The sequence below is a fragment of the Cupressus sempervirens genome, chromosome 6 (assembly GCF_028749045.1).
Source record: "Cupressus sempervirens isolate cs-2001-9-10 chromosome 6, ASM2874904v1, whole genome shotgun sequence".
In the NCBI taxonomy this organism is placed as follows: Eukaryota; Viridiplantae; Streptophyta; class Pinopsida; order Cupressales; family Cupressaceae; genus Cupressus; species Cupressus sempervirens.
The window spans coordinates 558,033,486-558,059,484 of NC_143123.1; the positions used below are offsets into that span (position 1 = coordinate 558,033,486).

At 35.7% G+C, this 25,999-nt stretch overlaps 1 protein-coding gene across 1 annotated transcript in view; it reads left to right on the forward strand.

The window, feature by feature from the left end:
* LOC149553479 (autophagy-related protein 18h-like) overlaps positions 1–25,999 on the forward strand; it is a 50,517-nt gene that overhangs the window by 12,483 nt on the left and 12,035 nt on the right. Inside the window, exons 2-6 of the mRNA XM_089788926.1 lie at positions 7,110–7,574; positions 7,662–8,087; positions 8,327–8,572; positions 8,683–9,525; positions 9,606–9,781. Of these exons, the coding sequence (XP_089645052.1) occupies positions 7,110–7,574; positions 7,662–8,087; positions 8,327–8,572; positions 8,683–9,525; positions 9,606–9,781 (2,156 nt within the window). The remainder of the gene's footprint in view (positions 1–7,109; positions 7,575–7,661; positions 8,088–8,326; positions 8,573–8,682; positions 9,526–9,605; positions 9,782–25,999) is intronic.

Here is a 25,999-nt window from a genome sequence, read left to right on the forward strand (position 1 = left end):
TGGTTTTACCAATTCTTACCATGAATCTAAATATTCCAACACTTATTAATAATATCAAATTTACAAGATTTGTTAGCTAATTGACTATAGACGTCTTTAGCTTTAATATTACTTAAATGGGAACCATCGATCGATTTAAACTCAAAGTAAGCTAATTAATTATATAAATATCTTTAGCTTTAATCCTAGTCAATGAGAGCCATCTATCCATTTAAACTTGTTGTATTGTTCCTTTCCATTAAGACAGAAAACAGAAAAGCTAAAATTCTTTTAAGCTTCTCTTAACGCAAAATATGTCCTCCAATTAGGAGGGGGAATATGTTTAGCATTGCTAAGAGAAGGCCAATCAATTAACTGACCATTTTTAAAAATATCTTTAAAGCAGTAAATACCAAGCTGGCTCCTTTTTTTAGCAAAGCACCCTGGAGTACGGCTAGCATCTTACTATTATGATCAAGATTCCACCATATAGGCCTGTCACCAAACACTGTATTACTGCTAAGGCAAATATTTAAAAACTGTCATTAGTGACATTATCTTTAATGATCTCCCTAGCTTTCCATAAACTCAGAACTACTTTATAGCCTATAGGATGGATAGGGTGCCTACAGGTAATGATTTCTGAGATTGACAGTCCTTTCCAAGTCTTAGCTCCTTTTCTATTTGTTATTTTGAACCACCAACCCATTGCCAACTAGGTTCCCTAACATGTCACCTCCAGAACTATTCAATTTTGTGTAATCAAGTTTTGATTATAATCATGTGCCTATCCTATCATAGTGATCAACAATAGCAACACTGATTCCTCATTTCTGGACCCTGACAGCGATATTTGTTGAAATTTGGATTCTATTCTTCCTGTCTTCAGTCCTTGCTCTTTGTGGATTTGGTTCCACTCGTATTACTATTTGTTTTGGTTTCATTACCAGTTATGGTGAATATTACATTGCTTCATTTTGTTTTTGGTGCATTCATTCCTTTATATTGCTTTCCTAGGACATTCTTTTTCGAAGTTTCTACCATAAACTAATGCATTATTGTGTCCCATCGACATAGTTTTGGTCACTCGTAGACATTAGTTTCTTCTCACATATGAGAAGATTACTTGCATAATTTGAAGCCACATGACTTCCAGGTTCTTAACTACAATAAAGCTTCATTGTTCTTGAGAAATGGTAATGCCTGTCATTGAACAGGTGACGTGGCATTTGATCATCTAATTTGAATGATACTGGATAGGATGTAGCCTATGTCTGCCTCAAGTCTTAAGAATTTGTGTGGACATTTTGAAGTGATACTAGAGACTTTGATCCCTTTAAGTAATTGGGTTAAGAAGGGAACCATCTTTTTAACTCGCCATTAGAGGAAGCTGAAAGTTCAAGATAGAAATACACAAAAAAAAGGAAAGGGCACAACCAGTCACTTAGAATTAGGAAGCAGGAGAGAAAAACACAAGATGAAAAAAATTAACTTCAAAGATCTGGAGCTTTATGTCCACTAGACCATTACTTAATCTACTAGATAGCCAACGAAAGCACCTAAACTCTGTGAGGTGGAAGCTAATAGAGCTTACATCAAGAGGGATAGGTTGTAGAGCCGGGAAGGTCACAGCAAGATGAAAATGAAATGATAATGTAGCAGAATAGTATTATCATGTCTCCATTTCCTGTTTAAAATAAATTATAATTAATAATAGTTTTTAGAGTTGGGTCCGGTCACTTTTATTTTTGGGGCAATTAAATAATACTACAATTTAAACCGTTTACATAGAAGCTTTTTAATACTTAGGGAAAATAAAATTAAAATTAAAACTAAATATATGGATGGCTCGGAAAAGGTGACTAAACAAGGAGCACTTTGCCTCTTTCATGATTGTTTAGGTTATCTTTTTGGCATCCAATTTTCAGATATGAGTAGTTTTTTCAATCTAGTGCATTCAAGGACAAAATCTTTGGTTTTTTCACGGTTGAGGGGATGAAAACCCTCTTGGATTTCAACAATTGAGATCAGATGAAAACCCCTTCTCTCTTATTTTGGGCTACTTAATTTGGAGATTGCAATTGGGCTGTTTTGGAAACATGTTTAAGTGTGCATGTTGCTGCTATAGGGTTGCTATAGTAGTTTTGGAAGATCTCACCCATTGGATCTATAGTGTTGCCCATCATATTTGAGGGCTTCTTTGTTGATTTTCAGGACTTCAGAGAGTTATTGTGAATTAAAAAGAGCTTGATCTGGATCGTTTATAACATTTCCTGTCAACCCTAGCTAAGTTTTACCTTTGGAGCAGTAAGATCAGTAAATCCTAGCCTTCACTGGGTTACATCCCAGCCTTCAGCTATCATCTCCAGTGTTACATCAATCATGTAAGGTGGTGTTATCGTCAGCAGAAGGTTACATCAGTCATATAAGGTGCTGTTCTAGTCATTAGAAGGTTTTCCAGTCATTTAAGGTGCCATTCCAGCATTCTGGAAGGTTATCAGTCATTAAAGCTATTGGTCCGGACTTTAATGGTTACATGAGTCATATAAGGTACTGTTCCAACATTCTTGAAGGTTGCGTCAGTCATATAAGGAGCTGTGCCAGTTAATAAAAGGTTATCAGGCACTAGTAGTGTTTTAAGTGGCTTTAATTGTATTATTAATTTGTCTGAAGTGCCTTATCAATGGCCACACAGCATAACATCTATTATTGTAAACCATTTCAAGGTTTGGTTTTATGATTGGTGATAAGGATCAGAAGTGTCATTAGCATTTTTGGTCATCACCAGCATTTTCCAGTCATTGCCATTTTGGGAGTGTTTATTCAATGGGATAACTCTCGGTGCATTCTGTTCAGCAGGCCATATAACCTTGTTTGTGAATGAGTTTTTTTAATTAAAGAAGTCATTTTTGGCTTGCAAGTCTCTGACCAAATTTCGGTCAAGTAAAAAGTAAATAAATTCTTGATGGTTTCAATGAGATTGCCATCTACCCAAGGTTTTTTGCAAAGTCTGATTTTATCTAGAAGCTAAGTTTCGAAATTGTTGTTTAATTAACCATTGGCGGTTTTGTTTCAGTTAGGCCATTGCTTGACATACTAGAATATTGTGAGGAGGAAGCCAATAGAGCTAATCTGAAGCAGGCTAGGTTGTAGAGCTGGGAAGGTCATATCAAAGATGAAAATGAAATGTTAATGTAGTGGAATACAGTAGTGATTAAAATGATTGAAAACATGATATAGAGAAGATTATTTGAGCATTATCATGGTATATGTGGTCAAGAAACCTTAAGCTTCATTTCATGATGAAATGATTGTAGTCAATAAACCTTGAGTTCATCTCTGTGATGAGATAGATGTGGTCAAGATACCTTGAGGTCATCATTGTGCTGCAATAAATGCCAAGACTGGGCAACATAAATTACAAGGCAATAATGAGATCTGCTTAAGAAATTGATAAAAAAACATTGCACAAAAAAGAAGGTAAGGGTTGATGAATGAATATGGTGCACAAATCAGTAGGAAAGTCATCTTTTAAAGGGTCACCTTGGTGTGTGTACTGACATGATTAGAGTGTAGAGGGCTTGTCATTGTGGCTTATGGATGCAAGGCTTAGCTGAATTACAGAATGGAATAACTCAGCTTCTGTATAAATCCAAACTTGGCCACAACATTGGCATCCCCTTTTAAGATGGCGGATGCAAAGGTTCAAAACTTTGGCAGGAGAAACCGAGTGGGGGTAGGGACTTTTTTAAGCTGCTAATTTTATTTTTCGCTGCTGGTATTACAAGAGAGAGTTAAGGTCAAAACCTGAGAGTCAGTTTGATTATAGTATTCTGTAATTGATGCAAATATCAATTATAACTCCCCTCTATATAGCTAAAGCTTCCACTGGGTACTAAAAGCTGTACCGAACCTCCATCAAGAACTGAAAATAGATGAGACTGGTGTTAAACAATTATCTCTAGTAGCAGCCAGCCCTTGTTTGCTTTAAGGGGCACAATCCATGTTGAGTTTGAACCAATTTTCCTTTGGTGGCTTCCATTTGATAATAACAGAATGCTGATTGACAACCCCTTATTTTTTAATATTTTTTTATTTAGAGACTGAATGCTTTGAATATGTTAGGTAGATATCTGTGTTAGCCGGGGACATGTCCCCCACCTAAGAAACCCCGTCTCCGTACTGGAAACATTTCAGGGACTTGGGGACGTCCCCACCGCATCCCCCTTTCCTGAAAATTCCTAGGAAACATTCTGGAAACTTGGGACTTTGGGATTTTTTTTGGGGATGTTCCTACGTCCCACAGATGGTTGGGGAACGCCTTGGATGTCGCCGGGACAGATGGGTGTCCCCCAACTTTATAGACAACATCAGCACTTGTAAAATATTTTTCTTGTATAAAACATTCTCTTTTTTAATTTTAAACTGGGCCCTTCCTTCCAAGTTTACCCTATTGTGCTTATTACTGTTTGGTAGTTAATTTTTGCTATTTGGAGCCCTCTAGTTAAGTATTTGACAACATTACGTTAAGAATCATGGAATTAATATTGTTGTTACAGTCACGCTACACGCTCAAAATTATATAGCAGACTGTTTGCAAGGTGCTGGAAAAGTCTGAAAAGTGCATTATAGACTTAGAACATGCATCCTTATGTCATTTTCTGGTAATACATCAGTGCTTGCTTAGTCTTGGGTTGATCTGGGTTCTTCGTGGAAGATATGATGAATATTGGAAGTTGCATCAGGATACCATCTTACTATAACAAACCTATATCATGATCAAAACTGTATAGAGGACCTTTTTGTATTAATATCAGTCCACTTACAATGAATTGGGAGTAGTTTTAGAATTAGTGTGTTTCAATTTGGAAGGTGGGTTATTGGTCTTGTTGCTATTGAAAATGAATTCTAAATTATGTTCTTGGGAATATTTCAATTTTTATATTATTTTTTAAATATTACATGCACATTGACAATAATTCCAAATTATGAATGCATTATAACATATTGAGCATTGAGTTTGATTAGTGAAATGTTGTTGTATGTTAAGGTTCTATGATGTTTAAATTCTATAGTTTATCCATGTCTTCATATGAATGTAATGTATATATGCAAATTTTCCTATACATATTATATTTTCCCTATATATATATATATATATATATATATATATAATATTTTCCCTTTATTTATATAGCCATCCCCATTTGCTGCCCCCCTCCGTCCCCAAAATTGGCAAATTTTTTTGCCGTCTGAGAAACCCGTCCCCTGTTATCACTTGAAAACTCGGGGGAACATAGGTAGATATTGATTGTGCATTGCTCTTGGAGCTCTTAAAAATTATGTATAGTGGAACTGGAAATTAACTAGTGTATTTTTCACATTCTATAAAGACAGAGAGAAGGTGCCAAAGGATGTTTCAGTGGCAGTAACCTTTTTTTCAATTGGAAGCGGATTGACTTCAACAATGTTCAAAGGATATTGCCTATGCCTTGTGGAAGCTTGGAATTGACTCTCTACATCATTTGGGAGAATATTACAGTATATATTTTCCAATCATCAATAGTGGATTAGGAAGTCCGGAAAAATGTTAGCAAACAAAATGAAAAAACCATTTTCCTCAAAAAGAGCAGGCACATTTTTATTTTGTAGTAGCAAGAAGATCTTCTTTGGTGGATCTGCAGAATGAGAGCCTGCATTTCTGACTTTGTATGATCTTTGATAAGTTAATCAATGGTTTGAATGCTTGTCAGAATTCCACTTCCTCTGCCAGATTGTGAACAGAACCTTAAATTAAACCTCATAAAAAATAGCTAAAACAATGGTTATGTTGGTCTAAAATATCACCTTTCAATGGCAACTTTTATGAAGTTCTATAAATAATAGTAAATGGTCTTCATATGAAGCTTTAAGATGCTTAATTTACAGACATGTTTCCTATATGAAAAAAAAGGATGCTATGTATAGGAAAGATTACCTTGAAGGAAGATGTTGAAGTGAACTTTCATAAATTTTCATGTGCTGGAAATATATCATCTCAAGATTTCGTTTGGGTTGTGTTTATGTATGTTTGCTCATGTTCTAAATGGTTTTTTTTCTTAGTTGCTGAATCGTCGGACATTTCGGGCGATTTCAGGTATGAAATGTACTGGAACCGAATTCTGAAACAAATCTCACATGTGTACACATTTGGGATTTGTGTTTCTAAATGTCAAAATCTTTAGTGACTCTTGTTTTGTTCTTTTTGATATTTATAAGACGTACACTGCAGATTAGCAATCTCTGAATTTATCAATCATGAGATTCTGGTTAGATCATTTTGATACTGAAAACTAAATTTAAATTAGAATGATATGTTTCAAAGTTTGAAATTTGTAATGGTTTTGTTTAGCATATGCATTGGTATATGGCATTCTAAACTTATTTTATTTTTTAGCTGCCTATTTATGCACACACACATATATATATATATATATATATAAGCATGTGTGTGTGTGTGTATAATATATATGTATGTGTATATGTATATGTTTGTGTATATGTATGTGTGTATGTATATGTGAGCATTCTGAAAATGTATGCAACACTAAAATAATATTCTGCCATACCAGTGTTTCGTACCCTCGTACTCATTCGTTCCCGTTCCCGATTCAACAACTTAGGTCAATCTATAATCAATGTTTACTTCAATCTTAGCTCCCGTTTGATCATTGGCTTTATGATAATGATTTCAAACACAGAGGTGTGGTGGTTAAGGTTCTGAGTAATCATTTAATCAATCAATATTTACTTCAACCGTAGCATCCAGCAAGAGCATTGCTTTTTTATAATGACTCCAAACCAATATTGCTGTCAAAAAAAAATTGATATTTTTTTAACCGTAATAGTGACAACAGCTGGTTTCTTTAAATTACGAAGTTACAAAATGATATCTGAAATATATGCAATTCATGAAATTTCTGCATGAAATATTTACCTTTGTGGGGCTGCATTATTTTAACTGATAAGAATTGTCTTCCAAGCATTAAGAGTCTAATGGGCGCTGTGTAAAAAATGTCTTGGTATTATTCATGCACCAAAGTTATAGGAGGAGAAAGATTATATACATCTTAATTGTTTATGTGACACAGGTGCAGTGGGCTGGATTCGACAAGCTAGAAGTCAGAGAAAATGTTGTTCACAGTGTTCTCTTGCTTGGCTTTATGAATGGATTCCAAGTTTGGGATATAGAGGATGTTGATGATGTGCGGGAGCTGATCTCAAAACAGGATGGACGAGTTGTATTTTTGCAGATGCAGCCAAGGCCAATTAGCACAGAGCAAGCAGATGAGAAATTTAATGCTGCTCGGCCACTACTGTTGATCGTTACGGGGGATGGGACACCAGCTGGAGGGAGTGTTCAAAGTGGATATGGCTCTGGATATGGGGGAGTTATTGGTAATCCTTCTCAAACAGGAAGCAATAATTTTGTGCCTACAGTTGTTCTGTTCTACTCAATGAGAACCCACAGTTATGCCCATGTACTAAGGTTCAGACAAGCTGTCTACACAGTTAGATGCAGCCGGCGATTTGTTGCCATTGCCCTTGCTTCTCAAGTAAGTAATTTGAACTCAATTCAGCACTACCTTAAAATATCTTAGGTTTGCAAATATTTGGATCTCATCTTGACACTTTTTGGGCAGATACGTTGTTATGATGCAATAACTCTTGAAGATACATTCAGTGTGCTCACATACCCTACACCTCAAGGTGTACAAGGCTATGGTCCTTTGGCTGTGGGTCCACGGTGGTTGGCATATGCTGGTAATCAAGCTCTTTATTCAAGTACAGGCCGTATCAGTCCTCAACATCTTACTCCTTCACCTGGTGTGAGCCCATCTACATCACCTGCAAATGGAAGCTTAGTTACACACTTTGCAAAGGAATCAAGCAAGCACATTGCAGCAGGGATCGTAACCCTTGGAGATATGGGATACAAGACATTCACAAAGTACTGCCCCGAGTTTCGTCCAGATGGAGCTAATTCTCCAAGATCAGGAAGCCCGAGCTGGAGACACAACAGTAATGGTTTACCTGGGCATGTGCATGAGCCAGATTATGCTGGAACGGTGTGTGCCTTTCAATGCTTATATCTATTGATAGGAAATGGCTCTTAATGTCTAATCTATTGTTTGTACGCTGGTGGCAGAACAACTATTTTCCCAAGGAGTGACTAACAAATAAATTTTCTTTATTGAATTTCATGCCAACACTAAAATAGTTCACAATTTTTTTGTTCTCGAATGCACATTCATGTTTTTCTTATAGTAGTATGTAAGTCTGACACCTAAGGGTTTTAATTATGCAGGTTATTGTGAGAGATTATGTTAGCAAATCAGTTGTTGCTCAATTTAGAGCACATACGAGCCCCCTCTCTGCCTTATGCTTTGATCCCAGTGGCACTCTTCTTGTGACTGCATCTGTTCATGGGCATAATCTTAATGTATTTCGAATTATGCCCTTGTTAAGCGGGAATGGTTCTAGTTCTTCAAGCTTTGATGTGAATACTTCATATGCCCATCTCTACAAACTCAGTCGTGGGGTTACACATGCGGTAAAGGAGTGATCATATGTTAATTATTTATTGACTTGTATCTTATGCTTGATGATTATTTTAATGTACTCATTTATTTTTGTAGTTTTGGGTGTTGTTATGGTTAACAGGTTATACAGGACATCAGTTTTAGTGATGACAGTCACTGGATTGCTATCAGCTCATCCAGGGGCACAAGCCATTTGTTTGCCATATCACCTTTTGGTGGTGCTGTGAGCTTGCATACTCATGAGGGAAATGTTGTGGATGAAAAGAGGACCTCCTTAGTGGTACCCAGTCGAACAATTCATTGGTGGTTAAGCCCTGGGCCATTGAGGGCCAATCAGCAGCCCCTTCCACAGCCTTCGCCTGCTATAACCTTATCTGTTGTGAGCAGGATAAAGAATGGGAATGGTGGTTGGCGAGGTACTATGAGTGGAGCTGCAGCTGTGGCAACAGGTAGGACAACTTCTACTGGTGCCATTGCTTCTTTTTTCCGTAGTGGAAGTGGTGGGCACAGCATGCAATCTGAGAGTGCAAGTTTTAGTTCAAAGGATGAGCTATGGGTCTTCTCTCCTTCTGGGCATGTCATACAATATTCTCTGCGGCTATCTAATGGGGTAGAAACAGGGCACTGCAGTGATATGCCTTCCGGAATAAGTGGTGCACCTTGCGAACCAATCCTTGAACAACATTTGAGAGTAGTTGTTGAGACTCTTAGAAAATGGGATGTTTGTCAAATACCCATCAGGGTGGAAAGAGAAGAGGATATAGATAATCTTTCTGAACACGTGACTTCAGGTGAGCTGACTGGCAGAAATGGTTTAGGAGACTATAAAAATGGAACCATTCCAACCAATAGCCGAGGGCTAGGAAAAGGAGGGATTGACTTGGAAGAGAAGCATCATTGGTACCTGTCGAATGCTGAAGTGCAGATGCTTCAAACTAGAACCCCTATTTGGGCAAAATCTGAGGTATGAATGTACTTTTGGACCTTTATCATGCATGTGATTTATCTCTTATCCAAGCTTCTGTTTGTGGGTTGTGTCTGAAGGTATATTTTCAAGTGATGAGGCCTGAATGTATGGATGCTGCAATTTTCAATGAAGATGTATATTCTGGGGAGATTGAAATCGAAAAGGTTCCAACACGTGTTCTCGAAGTTAGGACAAAAGACTTGATACCTGTTTTTGATAATTTCCAAGATTTTAAAGAAGTCTATGAGGAAAGGTATTGATTTTAACCTGAGAACACATTATTGCTTTCACACATTTCTTTTTTATGCACTTATTATTTAAGAAGAGCTTGTCATTCATTTCCTACTAGCCATTGGCTTGGTAGTACTACTCTATATAGTAAAATGCAAAAGTTTGGGAAACAAATGTCTGTTTTCCCTTCTAAAAATAGTGGAATGAACAAGTTGGATATTCATACAAACATTTTTTGAACAACATGCAAGTTGAAATGAACATGCCTTTTTCCCCAAGCAAATGATAGGTATGTGTTTAACTTTTTAACAGCATCCAGTGGTGCTCTCTTTCTTTAATTTTTTTGTGTTAATGTAGCAGTGCAAAGGTTCCCTGTCCTGCAATTTTATTTTCTTCTATTTGTGTTGTCAATATGAATCAATATGTTAATTCCCTACACCTGGAACGAGAGAGTTCTTACTCTCAGGCTGTGGAAGTTTTGATGACACAGCCATGATTAAAGAGCTCGGAATGGAAGTTCCGTTAAGTTGTGTTCCAATACTAAAACATATGAAGCTCACAGTGAGAATAAGAATTAGAACCACTAATTAGTAATTAATTTTCTATTGCAGTAGTTGGCTTTCAGTTCTATTCATACCAAATACGAGAATCTGCTTTGAAAGAAATGAGTAGTGGGGTCTTTTTCCCCCACATATATGACTAGTTCAAATCAATATAAATATTATCCATAATATTATAACTACTTTGATGTTTGAGAGAATGGAATCAAGTAGCATTGCAATGCATTGTCTTGAAAAGTTCAACTGATCCACTGTATCTGGAATTTATGGAAGCATCTGAATTTAACTTCCAAATGACTTTAAATAGGAGCATTTAATTGTTGAAATGAAAAAATGGAACAGGGGTGTAGAATATAGCCTACCAAGTTTGTAAAGAGACTAATAGCAGAATAGTCTCTCAGCCACAACGAAAGTTAACTACTATCACTTCTTAATCTCAAGGCCTCAAGTTGAGAACAGACAAACTACCTTGAAAGTGGTTGAGCAAGATACAACACAAGACTATCCAGCACATGCATAAATTTTGAAAGTGCACACTTTATTTTTGTCGTGGACTACTTTCATGTATGACAGGATAAAACCAATTTCATGGATTAAATGCAAAATCCAAGCAGGATGAGTACATAAAAACTGTTATGATTCATTTAATACTGGCATGCAGAAAATATAGGACATGTTCAAGAGTACGAACATCATAGTCACTGCATGCAAAGATAACCATATTGGACAGTTAGGGCTTTAATTATCAGATCATGTAAAACATACAGTGACATTGCACGCTCCTGCTAAACACTTGATTGGGTGATAGGCATTTATGAGTTATGATAAATTCCTCTGAATTAGTACATCTCAATTGTATGTACTCTGTATTCCTTGCGAAAAGATTTTCAGGAAATTGATTTGCGCATTTCTTTTGTTCCAATTGTTGATATAGGCATGTACCAATGCTGGTTTCCACCTTTGATCTAATGTTCTGGTCTTAATTTTGTTTTGTGCTGAAGAACCTGTCCTCACATGGCTGTTGTATCTATACTTGTATCTTATGGTTTGTCATACTATTTTTTTGGCATTCTTTGCTTTGTTGTCTCTTTTTAGCTTCTAGTTTCCTTTTTGACCCTAGTATGATTTTTAGCTAGCTGGTTGTACTTACAAATTCCAGAGAACTACTCTGGTTACTCGTGGATATCAAATATGATTTTGATATTTTATAATTTATTTTGTTAACCTTTTTTTTTCTTGTAAGACAGTTTCATTTTATTGATAAATTAGCTTTGATGAATTAATTGATTCAGGAATTTGTAGGGGGTGCTATTTTGCGCTAAGACATACTTGTAGAATCTGTTAGAGTAACAATTGCTGAGGAAAACAGATATTTCCCGATTGAATGAGACAGGTTGACCAACTAGCTGGATTGAATATCGAAGCATGTAAGGCCTGAAAATTTTATTCTTTAATTGGGCATACCTTTTAGGCTTTAGTAGTCAGATATCTATTACTGATCAATGAAAGTGGATGATGGAATGATAGAGTAACAATCTCTTTCATGTTGGGATAGATATAATTTTTGATAAATCCCTTGTATCAGGGCATGTCTATTATTGGTCTTACTTTTTCCCATTGCAATAGATGTATGTAGGGATAAAGGTATGCCTTTGTTGGTTTAGATTTTCACACAATGCCCAGGGATTGTAGCTTGATGAATCCCCGTTATAAGTGCAATAGGTGATGTTGGTGCTGGTAGATGATGGTGAGATTAGTGAAGGGTGATATGCTATGGTAGATTTTGTTCTTTCACGTATTTCAATTTTCTCAAAGGTTTTGAAGGAATCAAGTGGTTTTCCTGATTTGTAACATAATTGGTAATGTGATATTGCTATCAGGATTTAACTGTGTGATTTTGAGTCAAACTCATTGACCCATGTTTAAACATGCAGGAAACTCCGTAGTTAAGTGCACTCAGGGTGTAGTACTGGGATGGGTGACCTCCCGGGAAGTCCTGGTGCTTCATCCCTGTGAGCATCACCTAGATCCAATGAGTACTAAGTGTTCCATTTATTCTCATGAGAGATGGATTCACGTTGAATCACTACTCATGAAACATGGGTCAATGAGTTTGACTCAAAATCACACAGTTAAATCCTGATAGCAATATCACAGTTTGACTTGCTGTGGAAATTATCTCCTACTTATAATTGCTAATTTTAAGGCATTTTTCATTTTAGGATTCTACTTAAAAAGAGTGTGTGGCCTGGCAGGTTTTTTCTTTATTTACTTTGTATTGGCAACATTACGTTCCTTAAGATTCGTGGTATGCACTTTCAAGGCATATGCTTTCTGTCAAAAGACTGGATTGAAAATGACATTTTTGTTGGGAAGACTTTTGGATAATGAGATTACACAGGCACAGTTGGCAGGTTTTGAATAGAGCCTAAAAGTTGGAGTGCATATATATTAATTTTTTTACCAAGAACTTTGTAGAGTGATTTGGTGAAGGATTTCTTTCAAAATGCAGTTCTAAGGGTCAGGACTTTTGCAAAGATTGGAGATGGAGTAGTCGAATTGTTTTGTAAAGTAAATGGAGTGGTGGAGATACAGTGAGCGATACTACTTTATTTGCTTCACAGTTGAACAATAGATGGGAAGTGAGGAGTCTTGAGACCCAATTGCCAAGATCGTGCCAATATATTTGAGAATCTAGTTCTTGTTTCAATCATGGTGTTCTGGGATTGTTAATGCAGTGTGCTGCATCATAGTTTGAAGGTAAGAGAAGTATTCAGAAAGTTTCTCTTATAGATTCTTAATGTAGGATTTATTCTAGACATTCGATAGGAAAGTGTCCATATTTTTAGAGATGTGCTTTTGTCAGGATCGCTTCCTTTTTTACAAGCTGCATTTAGTTATTTCTTAGATCCCCTCAACCCCAGGACAACCCTAAACAAGGAATTATTGCTGCTGCCATGACAATTGTTCTCACAAACCTTGGGGTCTAGATTGTGAAATTGCAAAAGAGGCAAAGCACAGATGGCTGAGTTCACCTCTGCTGACAGACTGCTTTCTACTCATGGCCGTTAGCAATGAGCTTCTGGTGGCTTGCATGGAGGAATGGGTCTTTTCTTGCATCCTTGGACCTTGATTGTTAGCATTTACACATTTAAGTCCAATTTTTTTTTCCTTGCCTGTCTACATCCATTTTTCTCCCTGTTGATGGTAGATTTTAGGAGATCCATTATGGAAGCTCACAACCAAGGAAGATTGAAAGGGTCAGTGGTGGCAGGTGGGATAGAAGCATTCGCTTATCAACTAATTGTAGATGATGTATTTTTATCTAGTAAAACAAATATTAAAAGAAGTTGCTACCATGAAAGAGATTATGACAAAGTATGTGACAACCTTTTATGATGAATCATAAATAAGAAGGAATCTGATTTTTTAAAAATGGTTTCACTAGTGGGAAATTACAAGAGATCAATTTTTTGGAAAGATTTTAGTGACACTTTCCAAGCCAGGTGAAGCACATGGAAGGGCAAGTAGCTTCTATAGTTGAGATGATTTTTCATAGTAATAAAGCCAGTTTTGGCTACTTTGCTGGGCTATTTGATGTCAGCGGTCACAGCCGTGGCAGAAGTAACAAAGGATAATGAGAAAACTTATTTGGCAAGGTCTAGAGGACAAGAGGAAAATTCCTTTTGTTGCTTGGGATAAAGTTTTCTTTCCTAGAGAGAAAAGTACGGCAGATATTTGTTCTTGGAAAACCATAAGACAGCTTTCGGAACCAATTCTTGCAAACAAATTGTTTAGATGTAGGCTGCCTAGTAAGAATTTTGATGACAACAAATCTGCCTAGAGGGTCTCACATTTGGGAATATATGGTGGAATGTACTTTGATAACAACAAATACCTCCCTTTAGAAGCTTGGAATTGGCAGTGGTTTAATTTTTGGGAAGACACTAGGAATGGTCATATTACTCTTTATCACTTGGGGTAGAAGGGTTGTCAATATTGTGAAGAATATCAAGTAGCTAGAGCTATTCTTTGTCAGTTAGGTTGAAAAGTGTGTTAATATTTTGAGTAGGATAGTGGAAATAGCTGTGTCACAACAATAGTAGAACGGGTACGTGTCCCCTCCTTTTTGCCCCATGTTCTCGAGATGGGTACGTATTGGGGACTTTGGGACTCTGTTTCCTAATCCCTATTGGCGCCCCCTGATTTCGCCACCTCTGTCGAGGATGCAGAATGTCCCGGTGTTGAATATATGTTGATTCAACCATTTATGTTCAGTGTTCGATGTTCCAATTCTATGCAATGTTCAAGTATCTACTCTTTTGCATCTTTATATCTTATATTGCAATAAATCTTTTCATGACTAGCATTTTAAGTAGTGTAACACCAGTATTAGGGTACGTTGGGACGAGTTTTCGAGATGGGGAGAAAATGGGCTTCATTTTTGGGACGGTGGGGGGACGACGGCAAGTGATGGACGGGGTAGGTAGAGGTGTTGTGTAGTATACATATAGAACTTGAAATGCTAGTTATGAAACAATGTTTCACTAGAACATACCAAATCAAATACTCAAATATAGCAAAATTGCAACATGAACTAGAACCATTGAACATTCAATATAGTAACATATAGATTCCCAATAGTAATATTAAAAAATCAAAATTATTACATCCCAAGTTTTGACCTAATTTAAAATATAGCCGTTGAGGTTCACATGAAGGTAGTTGACAGTTAAATTGGTTATAATCTTGTGAAATGATAAGATGGTTAGTCGTTATAATTTCATGTGAAGATAACATGCTAGTTGATTATTTATCACGAATTCATTGAATTGAAAAGGCAGCTAGCCGTTATGATTATTTATAACTTGTTATGATAATATGATTTAATTGCGTAGAATTTCCTTGCAAGAAACACGTCGAAGGGGTGGAAGCATTGTCAGATAAGAATTAGGCACAAGAGCATCACCATCATTGGGCAAATGGGTTAAGGACCTAGCAACTTGAACGTCAGGATACAATCGATGAAATTGTATGAGCTATTTAAATAAATAATTTGAGAAACATAAAATAATTGAGTTAAAATATAAAATGTACCTCAAAGGATTTAATATGATTTTTCACCTTATTATTATAATAGATATATCTATATACGTACATATAGATATAAAAATGAAATGACACCATTATATTATAATAATTAAATAAAGTGATGTCACCTCATTAATATATTTACTTGTACATATATAAATATAAAATAATAATAATATTCAAATTATAACCTTCCAACTCTTTGTCCGTCTTTTATTCTTTTCCTTGTTAGTAACCGACTAACACTTGGTATGATAATTTGACAATAACCAAATTATAATTTTTTTTCCAACTCTTTCCAACCTTTTACTTTTCCCTTTTCTTAAAAATTGATTTAATATTTGGCAATTCGAATTGTCTTATAATCTTTAACCAGCAGAAGCCAAGAAGGCACGACCTTCCTTTTAATTTAGCCGTGAATGGAGTCTGGCACCTTTCCTTATATATTCGTCTGCGTTGCCATATTAAGGCATTCAACTTAGCATCTGCGCTACCATCATGCCACTACGAACTTTGCTGTAATAACCTCTCTAGCATTTGAATCCACAAGAGCCTTGAACCAAGATTTCATTTTATACCACTAGCCTGAGCATTCGATACAATAGCAATTATGCTTTAAGAACCCAGCTTGGACGGATCTGCATTTGGGACGTCTGCAATTAAAGGAGGACAAATTCCAAATTTGGGTTGCAAGGATTCTAGCATATCCAGTGATACATCAGGTCATGATATGACTTTTCCAGTATTATTCTTATTTCTTCCAAAGCAGCCAGTTAGGCGTCTAGAAGTTTTATCATTTTAAACTTATTTTTTCAATATGAATTGCTACTTACTCAATGTCCTTATTATCAGTCCTCTTTCCTTAAATTTCTTTAAGTCAATTGGATACAATCCCATTTGTAAGAATATTAAAGTCTAAGTTACTGTCCAAAGAATAATGCTGATCTCAAAAGGAATTATGTTTTATGTTGTCGCAATTTGTGATAGAGGATATAAAGAGCAGAATGCTCATGAATTTTCTAACACCTGGGATTCAACGACAATGTAGCCATGAAATGGTGAAGAGGTGTAAATAAAAGGGCTGAGTGCTCATAATCTTTCAAGCGCTTGGGAATCACCGGCTATGAAGCCATGTAAGGTGAAGAGGTGTAAATAAAAGGGCAGAGTGCTCATAATCTTTCAAGCACCTGGGAATCACCGGCTATGAAGCCATGTAAGGTGAAGAGGTGGAATGAATCTGTAAGAACGCAGAAGAGAAATCAGATATGATTAAATTAATTAATTAAACAATAAACTATGCAATCTTTAAGAATATCATTACAAATCACAGATTGTGATAAGTTGGAATATATATATGTTAATTATGAAACAGTTGAGAATCAATAGAAAGAACCGGTTGTTCTGAAAATTTTGAACACCTAGGACTCACCCAACTGTGTAGCTAAGGAAAGGGTGGAGAGGTGAGATAAAGGAATTTGCAATAACATGAAACAAAACCAGACATGACATAACAATGTTTATCATTTTTAATACGAATTATTTAAAAGTTCATGCATGATCCTGTTATTGTAACCTCTTGCTGTTAAGACGAGTGGTATGGTTAGATACGAGGATGCTCAGTGGATGACAAAATGATCCTTGTCTATTCCAGGTAGGGAGGACCTTTTTCGTTAAAGATTGTGTCGAGATAAGTTAAGGTCCGAGGTTGGGTGGTTAAGCCCCTGACAATGTTTCACCTCTTCCCAAGTTGTCAGATGTACAATAGAAAAAGATAAGCTATGCATTCAATTGTTTGTCGGAAACAGGTATTTTTACTTTTACGAAGTATATGCAAGAAGGTAAGATTAATTGAGTTATATTATCGTTGCAGTTATTTTACACTTAGTTGCGAGAGATAGTTTTATCTGATGGAATTGTTATTTCGGTCTTTCATTTATATGAATATTGAATATGAGCACATCTTCTAATCTTAAGTTATTGCCATAGTTAAGAAATCAGAAGAAGGAAAGGAATGATACAGTGGTATCTGAAGCCCTAATTGATTCAGTAGTATCTGAAGCCCTAAGTGATACAGTGGTATCTGATGCCCTAAATGATCCAATGGTAATTGATGCCTTAATTGATACAATGGTATATGATGCCCTAATTTTATATAGTGGTAAATAATGGTAATTATTATTTGATTTTTGATATAGCGGTATTGGATGGAAGTCGTTATATGATATTGTTATAGTATTATTTGTGGACTAATCTGGGTGATTGCAGAAGCATCCCTACAATGATTTCTTAGTTCAAATCCCTTGGTATGTGGATTTTAATTTCTATAGTAAATTCTTTGATGGTGTTTTAAGTTCTTAGTTAAGAAATTTTGTTTAACTGATTTTAATCGTCAATCTCTTTCATATGAATGAAACTGATTTAACTCTCTTCCTATGAAAATGAAGTAATAGCTGTAATTCTTTGACTATGTTAGTTGTTAATAAAGGCCTGGGAAATTTGGTTGTTACAAAAATTCAAATAGAAATTTAAGTACTCATCCCAACAATGACATGGTTGCATAATGGTGGAGGTGGGGGTACTTGGGTACTCAAGTATTCAGTGCGGGGACATCTTGGGGATGGGTACTTTGAGTTTTGGGAAGGGGGTGCAAGTCCCCGTGTTACATTGATTTTAAGTACCATATGTATAGTATAAACAACCGCTCCCGTCCCCTGCCACTGCCCCCCCTGCCCCCACCTTTACCAAATTAAGGCTCCTCTGTTCGCTTGTCCCAGAAACTTGTCTCCTAGTTCTGTCATCTTGAAAGACACTCCAAGGAAAGGTCCTGAAAGACACTCCCATTTTGGAGGTATCAAAAGAGATAATTGAAAGAGGTACTGGCTACACTATAAATCAATTTCTTAATAGAGTCTGATAAAGTTTGTTGTTTTTGTGTAAAGTCAAGAAGATACACAACAAAAGTAGACTATTCAATATTTAGTAGCAATGGTCCTTTCATCTCAAAACAATTGGCTTATGGTTGTTGAAATAAGGCAAGTCTTCCAAAAGTATGTGCTTTTACTTGGATTTCTATGCATGGCAGAATTTTTGCACAAGATAGGCTAAGTGTTCTTTTACTTGGACTTTTGTAAATGTAAGAACTTTTGCACTAGATAGGCTAAGGAAATAGGAATGTTATTACCCCTGTATTTTACCTCTAGGAAGAATAAACAACACACCATCTTCTCATTTATTCATTTCTTTTTGTGGATTGGGATACATCATGCATCAAGTTAAGCTATTTAAGTGCATTACCTTTTCAACTTTTTTGGGCCACGTGTTGCTTCATCGAAACATGATATTCTCATACATTTGGGGTGTCAATCCCTTAGCGTTATCTAGCAGGCTTGGAAATAATGAAATAGGTGCACTCTTGAAATGACAATTCTGATTCTAGAAGAAGCTTTGGGGAGGCTAAAAGTTATAATTTTAGAAGCAATCATGTCTCATAAAGATAATCAAGGAATTATAAAGCAAATGACATCTTGAGACGTGGAGACGTTGAAAGATAAGAACCTCTTGAAACCTTCTTTCATTGATGGGCTTAGTATCAAAAAAAGTTGTTGTAAGTTCCTCCAACTAGCTTTTATAAGTGGCTATGATAAAAGAGCTTAAGCAATCCCTAATGATGCATCCTACACCTAATGCTCCAAGATTTGCTCTCACTGGCCCACATCAGAATTGATATTTAAAAAACCAGAGGGGAAGTGACACCCATTTCATTTCCAGCCTCCTTCGTCACCATAAATGATGTTCAAAATGGGCTCTCCCAAAAAAGGACATTTCAAAATATTATATGAATGATATGGTCATTATTGGTGAACTTTGAAGGTTGGTCTATCAAAAATTGGTATAGAAAATCAAACAAGTTGGTATATCTTCTAGCTAACTTTTGATTTATGAAAGGAAATTAAGCTCACAATCAAGCAATTGGTTGTGCTCGACATCACTCAAACATAAATGTTTGAGGAGTTGTTTTTATACGGAGATTGAGTTTGAGGTTAAGGAGTTTGTGTATGTCAAAATTGGACTTGGGATGGTCTAGAGCATCTTAGGGTAGACAAAGTACTTGTAGGCATTAAAACAAAATGGCTTTTGATATACGACTTATTCACCAGTTTCCATTAGTTGCTGGAAAAATACCATCAGTGACAAGAAAAATGCTATCAACTATTCATGGCAAACATGCAAATGTCTTTGATGAAAGTAGTGATTTGCCCTTGTTTAAATAAAGCAAGGAAAGTTTTTGTTGATTCATTTCAGCTCCAAGGACTAGGAAATGTGTTTTGATGCCCCAATGGTCATGAGGGGTCAATCAAATATTATTGTTACCATTTGAATGTTGTTTCTTTGGGGATTCACGTTTAACTTAGTTTGAAGGATTTGATACTATGAGATTTGGGTTTGTAGATAGTGGACATTGTTGTAGGTTGTAAAAGCTTGGATATGTAGTATGAGTGGCCAAATATCACTTTGGCTATAGACTTTACCTTTTTGAGGGTTGTTTAAACTTTAGATTATCTTTGTTGGTATAAACATTGACATGCATTCTCCTTATATATCTATTGACAATGTTATTTGAAGCGTTATCAAGATGACCTAGCTTTTGGAATCCAATATAGATGAGCTTGTATTGGAATGTCAAGTTAGTATGTGGATATCGATAGCTTAGGATCACTTGGTAGTTTGATTTTGTAATTGTTTGTTGAAATTTCAGGTTTATGCCCAATACTAGGTCAAGTGAGAGAGGTTATTTAAGAACATTTCAAATGATATTGGTACTAGGGAATGGAATAGAGCTTTTAGCGAATAATGGCTAAAGAAGGATAGAGAGATATGGATTGTAGGACATCTGTATTCAAGAAGTTGTAAGAAGATGTTGCAATGATTGCCTAGGTCTATGGGAAAGATTCAGATGCTTGAGTGTTCGGGAAGGTGTTACCTGGAAGTTGTCCATTAAAAGGGAACTAAAACGAGAGGAGTAGCTCAAGAAGACTTGTTCTCCTCATGGAAAGTCATCTTTGAAAACACAATCCTATGCAAGGCTAAAACTAGGATGGATGTCCAACCATTAAACGATGAGATTAATTGCATAGAAGTTGAATCAACAGAGGTTTACTTTAGTTGGCATAACTCACAATAACAAATCGCTTTTGCTTGTTTAAAGATCTTTAAACATGTGCTCACCTATTGTGAAGCTCATGTTGCCTCTTCACAACTTTGAAGGATTATATTGATCTTCAAATGAGAGGAGTTCATTCTATCTTTGAACTTCCATTTATCTTTTTCTTTCAAAGACAAGGTCAAAACATCCGGTAGTAGCCTAGTGTGTTCCATAAGATGGTATTACTTAGTGGGGATGTGCTAATGAAGTACATAAGAATATTGCTTGTTTACCTTAGAAGGGCTTTTTTTGGGCAAAATTGCAAAGCATTAGTTAGATATGCACAAGTCCACTGTGGAAATGGACAAGGAAAAATGCTCCTCTAATCATAAAAAAACATAAAGTCAAGATGAGAACTTAAACATGGGTAAGGATAAGTGAAAAGGTAAAATGAATGCAACAACACTGCAAATGATGTATGGGTTTGCTTCTTGTTGGGTGTTCCAATTTTACTATCAAAGCTCACGAGAAGTTCTTTATTTCTCGCAAGAAGTTGCCGAGAAGTGGCAAATTTATCACCGAGGAGTTTCAAACTTCTCTTCTCAGAATCTCACGCGAAAAACATGACTTCTCTTGAAAGCTCCAACTTCTCTCAAGAAGCCGCTATATTGATACTTTCTTTGCGCAATTTGGAACTTTGGTTGTGACCACTAAAATGACCAGAAAAGATGTTTATATGTCATTAATGCATTTGTGTATGGAAATGAAAACTTGCTTGTAAAGGAAATCCAAATTGACAAGAGGTGACATCTAAATTGATGATTATAGAGGAATGTTTTTAAAAGGATATGATATCTTTGAATCTTGGACTTTAAATTTGTATCTCAACTTTTGATATAGCTTGGTTAGAAATGCTCTAACCAATACAAAATAAAAATTCAAATAACTGCACTTATCTTTTGATAGTTCCTTTCATTCTCAAAATGGTCTCCTTGATATGGAAATATGTTCCATTCATGTGACCAAGCAAGTGTATCAAGTTGTATGTAAGGCTAAACGATGCAATTATACTATATATTTGGTGGTGTATTTTACTATGTTCCTTTACTATCAACAGATTCAACTATGGATTTTTTTTTTGTTGCATATATATACACATACATATTTTTTAAAAACGTATGTTTTTGTATAGATAAACCCAAACCAAATCCGAACCCAAGGCTAAAAAAATTAGACGAATTTCGAACCCGCATCTGAACTGGGAACTTAGTCTTCAGTCATAGCCTATGCATAAACATAGATGAGCTTTGAAAGGACCAAATTGTGTGTGCGTGCACATGAAAAAATAAAATAAAATAAAATAAAAATAAATAAATAAATAAATTTATAAAAAAAAAAAAAAAAAAAAAAAAAAAATATATATATATATATATATATATATATATATATATATATATATATATATATATATAGTATGGATGAAACCAAAACGAACCTGAACCCAACCCAAAAAACATTAGGATGAATTTCGAACCCGCATCCGTACCAGAATATGAATCGACAACTTAGGTTGTATTCTGTGACTTGAGTTAGGTGTTGACCTTATCTTGCACTAAAGTATGGCATTAATCATTCCATCGGACTACTCCAGGTTTGAGGAGATGAATTCTAAGGTATTGTTTCTGCATTTCCTTTAGGCACAAGATTCATGGAGACTTCACTGTTTTTTGAGTTAAATGGTCTTTGGAAGCCATTCTTTAATCCCTCTGCTCACTAGGGTTGTGGAGAAGCAAAGGGTTGTAGGGGTTAATTTGGCGGAGCACTTAGAGGACGATGATGAGGGTTTGAGTATTGCTAGCACACATGCTAATTGTCAACATTTGTTCAATCAGATATTGGACGAAAAAATTTGCGGGTAGTATACAAGGACTATTTGATAGGAGCCAATGAAGAAACTTGCTTCTGAAATGCTGATGTGCATGATTTTTTTTTGTGAGGTCAATATAAAGGGCAAGGGATCCACACCACTCGTTTGACGTATCAATTTTTTAATATAAACATTGGCTATTTTTGTAGAGCTATACTATACAGATAATTACTAGTTTATGATTTTAATATTTGAATGATAGAGTGATGTGGGAACTGTGACACACTACAACTACATGATACAGGAAAATTGCAGTACAACAATGAAGACTAGGGCAGAAAAGTAACTAGTGAGGAATAAAGAGTAGGGCAGCAAAGCATTGAGGGAATACTATGTGACAAAATAGTAGTTGCCAGAATCTAAGCAGAGTTGACAACTGTTACATCCCAAATTTTGACCTATTTAAAATAAGCTTATAGCCGTTGTTTGGTTAAGATAAAACTATCGAATGTTATGATCTTGTGAAGTGGAAATTATGGTTAACCATTTATTTCATATGAAAAGCACTTCTTAGTTGATTTGTTATGATCTTGTGAAATGGAAATTATGGTTAACTGTTATATCATATAAAAAAGATTTATCATGTATACTTGTTTACTGTTAATGATGGTTAGCCGTTTCTATAGTTATTAGTTAATATGTTCTTAATATTTCGATTTAAATGGAGAAACATATTATTGTGGAAATGTTGCAATTGTGGTTGCAGGAGTAGACGAAGGGGAAAAAACATTCCTAAACGGGATTTAAGGAATGGGGCACTATTTTAGTCCATTGTTAGACCATCATGTATGGACTTTAACTACCTTGATAAAGGATTTAACGGCTAGGCAACAAAGTACACCTTGGACAGTCATGAGCTACTTGGTCTATCTTTTATAACATAAAAACATTTAATAATAATCATAAGAACAATTATCTCTCTTGCTTTGAGACCTCAGAAGTGATTAGCATTATGAATTTACACACACACACACATATATGATATCACCATGATACTCAGATGATATCTATGAATCATACCTATGTGTATATATATGCGTGTATATATAAAGAGAATATGATGTTAGAAATAAATCATATGTAACTCACGTATATAGATATATGTATACATATAGGTACGACTATAGATATAGCAAAATAACATCATGATATATATATGTGTGTGTGTGTGTGTGTGTTTCTTTTTAAAACCATAAAAAAATATAATCCTTATAACTCCTCTTGTGAGTAGAGACCACCTTCAAGATTGGCGTTAACTTTTAAATATTTGAATTTCGAAGCCTGCTTGGAGATCGATACTCTTTGAAACCAAATTCTTTTAAACTGATATTCCTTATAAACTCTCGCGTCCACAGGTAGCTGAAACATAAGGAAATCATATTTATCGTGCGGCATCTCAGAATAGATTTGTGCTCTTCCTTTCAATCATACTTCCTATTCTCTTCTTTCCCTTTTCTATTGGCATCTTGGTCTTGTCTACTTTGCCATACGGGGGAAAAGCTTTGTTGCTGAATCGATTGTCATCAACTAAACTGGTATCATTACAGGTTATGGATACTCACGATCAACCTTTCTTTCCATTCTATGCTCTCATTAATGCCATTGAGCATCTGTTTCATTGGTACAAAGATAACCATATTAAAAGTTACTGATACCATGAAACACAACCATGTTTCAGTTTGGAAATAAATTCAAACATGTTTCAAGCTTTGTTATTTTATTTACTTCTGAACCACAAATCTTTATATGTCGATCGCATAACCATAGGGACGGCTTGTAGTTCCCTTGTCACATATTATTAATTATATTTTGCATGAGTATTCTTGTATGGAATCTGAAATCAGAGTTATGACATTGTCTTGCACGCTAGTATTTGCTGTATATCAGCTGTGGCATGAATCAGAGAAGTGTTCAAAGAAAACTATATGATAAAGATCACAATATTAATAGTAGTCTTTTGGGATGCACCCAAGGCTAGTGAAGCCAGTGTGAATGGGTGAAGAGGAGAGGATTCCTGCAAGGGAAAAACTATTATGATCAGAACTCTAATGCATTAAAACATCTTAAAAGAAGTTGCTAAACCCAAGTCAGCTCATGATTGTCCAAATTGAACTCTATTGTCAAGTCGAGCGGTGGTGAGTGGGCTATTCATTTGCCCATCTAAATCTTCAGCCAAGGTAGATTAGAGGCATGTTTACCTAGTTGGATCACAAAGAGGTTGGTGGTGCCAGTTGATAGAGAGAACGTTAGTGGAGGTATATCCTCAACCTTGTCTGTTGCTGAGCGAACACTCTAACACCGGTATGCTCAGAATGGCTAGAGTATAGTGCCCCAATCCTAACCTAGGCTGGGGAGGGCCTTTCTCGTAAGAGATTGTGTGGGGATATGATAAGGTCCGCGGTTGAGAGGTTAAGCCTATGTCAATGCTTCTCCTCTTCTCCGGATGCCAGGGCTTGCACAACACATCGACAGTTAGTTCAGAAACATCAATGAATTCTAAAATTCTTATTTACTTTTATGTATACTCGTCAATGTAGATTTGAATTCTAGTTCTTTTCTAAATGTATGATAGAAGTTAGTTAGGAACGTTAATTTGTTATCATTCATGTGAAATAGAAATAGCCATTGTTTTGAATTATAATACTTACAAATTTCAGTTACTTGATCATTTCCAAAATGATGTTACACCTCCTATCAATTATTTCCCAAATGGGGTCAAATCTGAGACTGTCCCCATGATAGTAACTTTTAATAGCCTCTTTCGCTCTATCCATGGCCTCATAAAGACCTCCCATTGGGGATTGCTGTCCATCGCATATGCGCAAGACTAGAACCAGGGGCAGAGACATCTACATTTGAAATTTGAAAAATACAAATTAGTTAATAACATAGTAAGTTATGAATTGATAATGAAACTTGAATAAACTAAAAATATAATGTTTTGATTTTTGAAGTTACCTCCACAATCTCCTTAGCCTTTGGGAAAAAGCTATCATGAAAGACTATCTGTGCCACAGCCTTTCCTTCGGGCTTCTTTGAGTAAGGTGAAGCAACCCAATCAGCACACACAAACATTTGCTTCAAAGCCAATATGTGTTCAATAATACTTTGCAACGTCAAGAAGATTGTTGCAAACCTTGTCATAGCAGGTCTCATCAAATCTTTGCTTTTAGTGGCTTTTCTCATCAACTTGAGAACCCATGGGTGATTATAGATATATTTCGTGACTCGCCTAGCATCTTCCACAATTGGACTCACCCAATCAAGTTTTCCTATATCCTCCAAAAGAAGGTCAAGGAAGTGTTGCACAAGGTGACCAAAAAAGTGTGGGATGCCTCTCTTGGAGGATTCTACCTAAAAGATTAGCAAAAAATCAATAATCAGTAACAAACTTTCCATATTTAGTATTTACAAATTACATCAAATATAAATTGAATAATACTATAGCATTACATTTATGATTCATATTGATTCGAATATAAAAAATTAAATTTACGTGCTACCACATATGCTGCTGCA